This window comes from Eleutherodactylus coqui, chromosome 2, assembly GCF_035609145.1.
Source record: "Eleutherodactylus coqui strain aEleCoq1 chromosome 2, aEleCoq1.hap1, whole genome shotgun sequence".
In the NCBI taxonomy this organism is placed as follows: domain Eukaryota; kingdom Metazoa; phylum Chordata; class Amphibia; order Anura; family Eleutherodactylidae; genus Eleutherodactylus; species Eleutherodactylus coqui.
In genome coordinates this window covers 156,396,092-156,406,035 of record NC_089838.1, presented here as the reverse complement: position 1 = coordinate 156,406,035, position 9,944 = coordinate 156,396,092, and the positions used below count along the sequence as shown (strand labels likewise).

Below are 9,944 nucleotides of genomic sequence, written 5' to 3'. Positions count from 1 at the left end.
ATCTCCTATAATGGAGAAAAGGTGACCTTTCTGCTGGACACAGGTGATAAAGGACTGAATGCAATATGCAGCCCTTGAATGGAATCAAGCCTTGTATGCAAGGCCCTCATTATGTATGTTCACCCCCAGTACACTTAAGCAGGGGTGAACCTACATAATGAGGGCCTTGCATAACCCATGAATGTGTTCAGACAGTATGCCCAACATTGCGATATACTCCTCTTTCTATTATTTGTTTCCAAACCTTACAATCTTCTACACCTACTAATATTGTGTTCGGGCTTCAGAATAGACAAACGTACACATAGGAAATGTCTCTTTATTAAAACAATAATTTGAAATATCCAAAAATATGAAATATACATCTTGGAATAATCTTGACAGGCAGTGTTTAAACTGAATAGATAATACATTTCCATAATTGGCTAACTGAAATAAATTGGCAGTAGTTACAATTGTAATACTCTCAATTCAATGAATTAATAGAAAAAGCATTGATTTAATTCTAAGGTAATGAAGAACAGGAAACAACAAAATCATGTAACATTTAGAATCTAATTTGAATATAATACATTATACTACACAGAACTATTATTTGACATAATGAACTACTCAATCAGTTAAATATATTAAGGAACATTAAAAAATATGGAAATAAATACAAATCTGAGAAAATGTGTTGCAACCTGCAAACTTGTAGTATATAAAACTATTTGTATAGTGTGTACCTGTCATTTACAAAGTGCATTTGCTCCTCAAAAATAAATAAGCAATGTTAAAAATGAAGGATGGATTTTTGCAGCTTATTAATAAAACCTAAATAGATGATGCCCATGTATCTAATACTAGGAGAGAATCCTTTCTACTTCTGTCAATTTTGCGGATTGAAAGCACCCACTGAAGTCTATAGACTGCTTGAAATACAGATGCATCAGTATTTGCATACATATTTACATTTGGTGATATCCTTTTCTATTAGGCAAAAATGTATCCGTGGTTCATCTACACCAGTACAGCTGATGCTAATGTCATAGTCTGTGAGATCATGCTACATACTGCAGAGTCAGCAGATTACTGGAACTTTTATAGAATAGTGTCCATGATACAAATAGGGCGAAGCTGCAATCCAGTCATTACTTCTACAAACCTGCCAGCTTGCATTATACTGGACACTGCTTCCACTTTCCCTGTTGGTACACTCCTACAGACTGTCTGAATTAGTCCCTGTTCTCCTGGGATTGCAGTAATTTAGTAATTATCAAGTTCCTTTTACGGACACACAAATGCTTTTTCCCCAATTGAGTTGATACTTAAGCCATTTTAGCCATCACTCTTACTCTGTGTCCATGCAGTAGCAATGAAATTTATGGTTGCAGTGATACAAGTCTCCTCCATCTTCGCCTTGCACTAAAATAAATGGAGTAGGCAACTATAATTCTCCTTTGTTTGCCATAAAAGTTATAATCTTTCCCAATGATAAGTTTGAACATATGGTAATAAAAATTCCTCAGTAGCAGAGAGGTGAACAATATAATGGTTTCCAATAGAGATGAGCGAGTATACTCGCTAAGGCACATTACTCGAGCGAGTAGTGCCTTAGCCGAGTATCTCCCTGCTCGTCTCCAAAGATTCAGGGGCCGGCGGGGGGCGGGGAGGAACAGAGGGGAGATCTCCCTCTCTCCCCACTGCTGACCGTCGCAACTCACCTGTCACTGGCGCCGGCCCCCGAATCTTTAGAGATGAGCGGGGAGATACTCAGCTAAGGCACTACTCGCTCGAGTAATGTGCCTTAGAGTGTATACTCGCTCATCTCTAGTTTCCACCATTGCAAGCACCTTAAGGCCAGTATCAGATGAGCGTTTTGTCACAAGTCCTTTATACGAATCCGTAATATAGACGTGATACAGATAACATTGCAGCCGTATGCCATTAGTAATTCATCGGTATTTAATCTGTATTTGCCTCTGTATTTTCTGTCATTGGTTTTATTTTATACGAGGCAAATACAGATCTATTAATGCCCAACAGAAAATAATACCAATGAATGCAAATACAGAGGCAAAAGCATCCAAAATGAGTGCATGCTGCTTTGTTAAAACATGGCTGTGAAAAATACAGCAATGTAAATAGATATATAGATTTACATTTAGCTACATATTAAGGGCCACAAAAAATGGACCAATTACGGAGTACAAATATGTTGATCTGAAAATGGCCTCACTGTAATGTTGTTTTTTTTCTGTCGGTTTTTCTCATTCTGTACTCTTTCCAGTAGTGGTAATATAAGTGGCGCTGAATATTGTTTAATATTATAATACGTACTAGTTTTGGGTATACATTTCGGATATGTAGTACGCTACACATCCCCTCACTACATATCAAACAAATTCAAAGCACTCTATAAAACATACATCTTTGACACAATTGGAAATGTTCGATTTTCAAGCTACAATATGCTGAAAGTTTTAAATACAATGCATTTGCAATTTACATTTTTTCACAGGAAATAAAATAAATACGTTTATATAATATGGGCTAAATGAAATTAAGAATAAAAATCATAATTATAATGCTAATGAAATGCTATTTTGTTGTCTTCTAGCAATATACAGCTGATGGCGACATTTTTTTATAAATATACAGATTATCTTGAATATAAAAGTCTAAAAAAAAAAAAATCCACAAAACGAAGCAAATCCGGCAGTAACAAGTGTAAAGGACAATGTTATTCAGTGTATCAATAATTTAGTAATATTACTGTGAAATCTTTCAAATAAATTTCTCCTTTCTCACAATTACCTGCTTAGAGCTAACGCGACGGAATCGCTGAGGGATTTCAGCAGCAATGTGCACAGGTCAATTTAAGTGAATGAGGTTTGGACAAAAGGAAGGATACTCCTGATGCAGATCTTCATCACAGAATTCATTTATTGTAATGCAGTGAGTGAATTCAGGGGGTGAAAATCTGCACCAAAATCCTTAATGTGTGATCCGAGGGTACATCTACCAGTCAACTCTCCATGAATGGTTTTGCTGCAGCACATCTTGACTGTACAGTATTAGTCATTTAGTATGGGGGGTATTTATAAATACATTCTTATGTGCTTGCTACACTTTAAACAACAAACCCTTTTTTTCAATATTCTAACAAAGTAGGTTCTTTGCTTTTAATTTGAATTGGAAAAAAAAAACATTTAAAAAGAGAAAAAGTTTAAAGTAAATACAAAACTATAAAACATTTCATATTCTATTAGCTCATCAGAGAGATGTGGTTTGCTATTATTACTGTGGAAGCTCAGTACCTAACAACAGACAGTGGATTGCAGAGTATCTGAAAGTGGCAGCCACTTCAAACTTGATTTACAGTGCTAAATAAGGAACATTTTTAATGAAAGTATATTACAAGATTGATGAGACACACACAGGCTATTACATGAACATACGTTTTCTGAAACGTTAGTGCCCCTTTAAGGAATGTTATGAAGATTGCTATATTTTTTATTCTCATTGGCATCTGCTGTAACTAGGAAGAAATAAACACTTTGTTGGAGACATTTGGCATTGTGTTGATCACAGTCTTGTCTCTTGCACTTCTTCTTCTGTTTCCTCCTGTAGGGCAGTGATCTTGGGTCTGGATTTTCTCTTACTGGAGTTTCGGCGGTGCAGAGGAAATAGTTTCAAGCGATCAGAGTGACTCATGGCCTGTTTGAAGAAGCTCTTCTCATTCATGAGTTTCTGTATGGAATCATATTGCCGCACTGTATTCTCTTCTATCACCTGAAAGGAAAGGATTTGGATACATTTCAAGCATGAATATATAATCTGATAAATGCATCTGTTGGTTTAACCCCTTTAGTGGCATGCCCAGAAAATCTCCGGGGCTTGCTGCATTGACCATGCAGTTAAAATTGTTATAATGTATCCTTTTATTACAGAAAATGTGATTGCTGCATTCCTTAATAATTACTTGTGAGATTTAATTGCATTGTTGACTCATTTAAAAAACCTGCCCTGTGAAGCATGACATGGTAATAATAAACTTGCCACTGAAGGGGTTAATCTTTGAATTTCTTACTTCACAATATAATTTCATTGTTGCTTTTGGGATAATGGGGGAGATTTATCAAAACTAGTGTAAGCGTAATACGGAGCAGTTGTTCACAGCTATCAGATTCCAGCTCTTCTTCTTAGCTGCAAAGCACAAACCAGATTGGTTGCCATGAGCTGCTGCTCCATTTTACCCTTTCACTAGCTTTGATTAATTTTCCTATGGCACAGTCCATATTTATGAAGCCTCTATAACACTTTTGAATCCTAAAAATGTCTTGAAACAAAAGTGGACACCATCAAAAAAATGTTCCCACTACTTTTTTCTTTTTAGCGCTGAGTAGACAAGCATTTACCCAGTAAGTGGGGGTAAACAATATGAGGTCCGACTTTCTCTGTAACCCGTGCCATATTAATTCTTCCTGTTGAGGAATATACATTCCCTAGCTTTCCTTCTGTATTATCTGAACCATCTGGCTTAAAAAGGGTACATTTCAATAAAAAGTTAACCTAGAGTTTAATTAAATCTAACTTCTAAGGCCAGGGTCACAAGAACGTGTGTACTGGAATGCCGCGCATGTATCTCTCGCATATGAGCATGCAGCAAGTATGCACGCATAAAATGCACCAAGATAGAGCATGCCACAATTCACTCATGCAAAATTAAAAAAAATTGCAGATGTGAGTGGCCCAATACAAATCAATGGGCTACTGGTATCGCATGTTGTGTGCAGGAAAATTGCGAGCGCGATGCACAATGACAATTCGCCCATGTAAGACCGGCTTAAGTGCAGGAAAACTACTTTGTAAACTAGCTGCCTAATAAGAAATGTCTATGATATACAAAGTTCCTGCGATAATCCATGTTTTCAATAGCTCAGCTATATGCTTATCATTTTTTATGTGTCTCTCTTATCAAACGCCAAGGGTTTCAGCCTCAGGCCACCACGGAATTCAAAATTGTCTCAAATTAGTACTCTGGCCTATTTATTTTTGGTATATCCAGAATGGTAAAATACGCTTTGGAAGTTGGCAGTCATAGAAGACTCTTATGAGCAGCTATGTCATAAGTAAAATTATGTCAAACAACTTTCCTTTCTTGCATGTAATTAGTTATTCTCCTCTCACATTACCAAAGGAGAGTTAAAGGAACCCTTTGAAAATCCCACATCAAGAGATACCTAGTGTCACACTACGATATGCAACCTAGATCTGCAGGATGTCCCACAAATGTTAATTAGTAAGAAATCCGTTGGTTTTTTTTCAGAACTCCTTTGTTTTATTTGTATGCCATTTTGTCTTTTTTGTACATTTTATAAGCACCATTTATATTAAATCTTAAAACATTAATAAGTTTAGTCCTACTTTGGTTTAAAGCATTCATAGCCTTTCTAAAGGGGCTGTGTCATTATAAAAAAATGTTTTGACGGCTGGGCATGGGATAAAACTGAGAGTTTGCTCTCTTGTTTTTCATTTTATCCCATGCCCAGCTGTTCATTTTTTTTTGTAATGACTCAACCCTTTTAACCTTGTACAAGCAATCAAATAATTGAAAGTTTAAATCCTCTGTGGGAATAAAGAAATGTTGAGAAAGGCTTAGTAAAGTTTTAAAAAATACATTCATTGTCAAGTCCTTCATGCAGGACTTCTCTGGCATTTTGTGCCGGGTCTGCGACAGATGTGAACATAGCGTTGCAATTCAACTGCCCTAGACTTGTAGGAAGTGTTCATGCTAGCTGTAATGGCTAATTTGTCTCCATTGCAGTTCTGCTAAAAATTAAATATGGTATTCTGCTTTTATGATTGTTATCAAAGAAAACTTCCTCTTTCTGAGTAAAGGGTTTTGTATTCAGTGGGACGCTGTGTTGTTAATTATTCTTGACTGTGCACACTGTGAAATCATCTGTACTACACAGGGACTGGAACAATTGTACACCATTCCTTAGGGTCAAAGAGCAATAGCACACTGACCTGGATCGTAAAACAATGGCTCACTTTCCCAGTTAACAAAAGCTTGAGCAACACTGATAGAATCTAGAGTTTGGTGTATGGATTGTACAAGGAAGTCACACTGAGATTGCAGTAAATATTTTCAGCTATTTAGTCAGCGTATTACAATATCTGCAGAGCAATAATAAGATGTAGGACATTAAAGATCTAAGCCTGGGTTTGCAAGAAAACGTTTGGCCTTTGCACCATTCCAAATTACTAGAAATCCTCAAATTGAAGGAGATTTATTAGATTTCGGGTTTGCTTGTTGTTACAAATAGTGCTGCTGGTCATCACTTTGCACCCCAGGTCTATTCTCTCACACCCTTATGGCAGCCATATGCTGTCACTATACGCCACTGGTATCACTGACAAATATGATCCTGCAGGCGTCCTAAGTGAATGTTCTGCTTCTGAGCTCCGATCTTCAGAGTATATTAGTTAAGGGCTATGTACACCTTCATACATCATTTGTTTTAATGGATGCAATTTAAAGCAACAAAAATGTTTGTAATTGGAATTCATTAAAAATCTTTAACCATTTCCCTCTTATGCCTTTAGTGTACAGCTGAGACTTGGTTTCTTGCAGAATCCATCAGACTGACAGGTTCTGTAGCTGGTGGTTGGGGGTTCACAAGGGCCAATTACAGCAGGCGAGGGATCTCGCATATAGATCTATAGAGCCAGGAAGGGGATAGACTAACCTTTGCCAGGAACATTTTATTAGAATATTACCGATGACTTTAATTCTGTTATACAACCCACAATTTCCAGCCGCTAGCACTGCTTCTTCTCCTCCTAATCACAACCACTGGTGCAGGAACCCAGGCTCTCTTCTCAGTGATCTGAGATCTTGCAGGATCATTGCAGGTTTGCTTTGCCAGCTCTCTCCCGGCTGCTGCCTAGTCCTGCTCCTGTCTCCCTAGGTCACCCAATGCCCAGACAGCAGTGGCAGAGAGAACTGTCAGAGCAAATCTATAATGATCCTGCAGGACCCAGCTCAGATCTCTGAGAGGAGAACCTGGGTTCCAGCACCAACAGTTGTGATTAGAAAAAGAAGAAACGGCACTAGCCGCTGGAACTACTGAGCTATATAAGAGAATTAAAATAATTAGTAATATTCTTATACAATGCCCCTGACAAAGGTTACACTCCCTCTTAATGGCTGTATAATTCTATATTTAAGATCCCGACCCTTCACTGCTGTAATTGGCCTTAGAATGCCACCCCAAGCTACAGAATGTCAGTCACTCTGACTAGCAGATTCTGCAAGAGAGTGCATCCTCCAGCTTATAGTGTAGCGCTGTACACTACACATGTAGGAAGAAAGCAGTTAAAAATGTTTAATTACAACTGCAAAAACTTTTCTTGTGTAAAAAAACATCCATTCAAAAAATTTGGTGTAAGAAGATGTATATCGCCTTTAATTCCTTTTGTACTGTGCGCTGTTGCACCCATTAAGTGTCTGAGAGTCAACTCTGTTAAATCTTTGACTCTAGCCTGCAAACTTCCCATATTAGTTGCCTGTGTTTGTCCTAGCACCATTCATGGGCTCTGCCTATTGCCTAGCCCTTTAAATTTGTCTAGCTATAACTGTGTACTAAACCATGATCCCGAGTTCGGCCTACTCCCGACTTCTCTCCTGCCTTACCCTTTGGACACCACGCTTGGATCTTTATAGTTCTACTACTGGTTATGACCCTGGCTTATATCCCTGACTCTGCTTCCAGCTCATCCTCTGGTTGACTTTCTTGTATCTGTAGTCTGACTCTTGGACTCCATCCTTCAGCCTATGTCCACACAACCTACTGTGTTTATTCTACCATCTAGTACTCCTGTCTCTATTCTGTGTTTCTCGTTCTGTTTGCATCTAGTCCTATCTTAATACCTGTCTCCTGCTATCATTGTAGTGTCCAACTGCCAACAGGGAGTATTCTGCAGACTGGAATTTGGGGATCCACCTGCAGCCAAGCCCAACCCTCCTTGCAAGAGGCAAGAGTGAAAATCAGGGGATTCCTTAGACTTTTCACCCCTGTCTTACCAAGCACCAGTTCTAGTCACACACTACATGACTCTTGCCCTGAAAAATTTCTTTAAAAATTAAGGTTCTATTTATCGTCACCTTACGTTTTTGATGCTAGTGATATCTTTGTTTGTAGCAGGAAAAATAACTTGGATTTGGAAGCTACATTCTGTGCAACTGATCTACTAACATTTTTCTGCCACTTCGTTTCTGTTCAGTAGTGCTACAGAGGCATTGTTCAGTTGCTCTACTATGTTCCTCAACATGTGTGTGACATGTTGGGTAAAATGTTATGCACTATACTGGGGTGGAGCAAATTCTCTTTGCATCCTTAGCGCCACACCAGCCATGGAGGGAAGGATCCAAATGCCATAATTTGTGTTAGGATCCAAGTAACTTTTAAATATTTGCTACATGTATATTGCCTTTCTAGAGTTTCACTGGACTGGCCGTATCTCTGCATGAGATGGATGTCCCTATAAATGAATCATATCAGTTGCGTTAGTAAAATATATGAAACCTACCAGGAAGAACTGACATTCCAGCATGGCTTCCAGTCTGTGTTCAGACAAGATGACGGTACAGTTTGCAAATGCATGCTTCAGGGTCTTCCTAATAATCTGAAAAGTTCTGTAATAAAATCAAGTCAAATTTATTGATAAAAATGAAAAATTACACTGTTAGAAATATAACTATATTGGTGTTATTAAAAAATGCTTACATTGGATCTAAGTGAGCGCTAGGTTCATCCAGTAGAAGAATCTTGGCTTTACTAAGAACTGATCTGGCCAAACACAGCAGCTGCTTGTGACCGTTACTTAGAACACAACCACCATCCAGGAGCACAAAGTCCAGCTGACCTGGAAACTGCTCAATGATGGACTTCAGGCCGACCTGCAGAACAGATGAAACACATTATTGTTGATGAGATAGTTTTTCTTTTTACAAATGTATTTTTAATGAATCAGTACACAGCAAAATGTCATCATTTGTTCTAGAGGAATGAGAGATTACTAATCACTGGACTACTACAAAAAATGTTTTTTATTTTTTGACAAAATTTTTGGTGCTTCTTACAGAGTTCTGGGTGCTGATTCCACATTTGTGCTCAGATTTTGACTGTCAGGGCTTAAACAGATGGGCGTGTGTTTGTGAAAATCGCGGTTGCATAACGGGACAAAACAAAAGCATTGCTTCTACTATCGGGATTCTTGACCTGTCTTTCTCACATGTAGTTTTTCTGTGTGCGAGAAAGATAGGGCAGGACCTAAGGACCCATCTTCCCGCTTTTAAAAAAAATACTCACGCGCTATAGCGCAGAGTTTGAATAGTCCAAAACAAAAAAAACCCTGGTTCATGTGCTAACATGCTCCATTGCCGCAGGCATATTAGCACATGTGCTCATGTGTTTTTGACCTCAACTCTCCAAATTCTGGCTGGCCAGTCCTTCCTGACGTAGTGAGATTGCCTAGTATAACTATTCCACTCAGGCAGAAAACAGGAATACTTTGTGAACCCTGTCTGCATTCCCAATATGACAGAACTGACCCTCAAGATATATGACGTGACTTTTAGATTTGTGAAGCCTTTGACGTTTGTTAGACAGAAGTAACCTCCCTCACCCAGGGCGTTTTCAGCCCTGTGCTAAACGCTGTACAAGGCTCCCATTCATTTCAATGGGGCTGCTCACACAAGGCTGAAAATGCTGCTTTGAAAAGCGCTGCATGTTTTATCTTTGGGCATTTTCAGCTGAGTCTCCCATTGAAATGAATGGGCAGCGTTTTTAGCTGGGCTGAAAACACAGCTGAAAAGGCAGTGTTTTGCAAACGCCCTGTGTGAGGGAGGCCTAACAGTCTGTCATGTGGTCCTTTTATTCCCTCCATAT

At 38.5% G+C, this 9,944-nt stretch overlaps 1 protein-coding gene across 1 annotated transcript in view; it reads right to left on the bottom strand.

Annotated features, from left to right (window-relative positions):
- Positions 1-301: 301 nt before the first annotated feature.
- Positions 302-9,944, bottom strand: part of CFTR (CF transmembrane conductance regulator) — a 159,977-nt gene continuing 150,334 nt past the window's right edge. The window contains exons 25-27 of the mRNA XM_066591817.1: positions 8,781-8,953; positions 8,584-8,689; positions 302-3,777 (exon numbers count right to left, since the gene is read on the bottom strand). Coding sequence (XP_066447914.1) covers positions 3,571-3,777; positions 8,584-8,689; positions 8,781-8,953 — 486 coding nt within the window. The 3' untranslated portion in view covers positions 302-3,570. The remainder of the gene's footprint in view (positions 3,778-8,583; positions 8,690-8,780; positions 8,954-9,944) is intronic.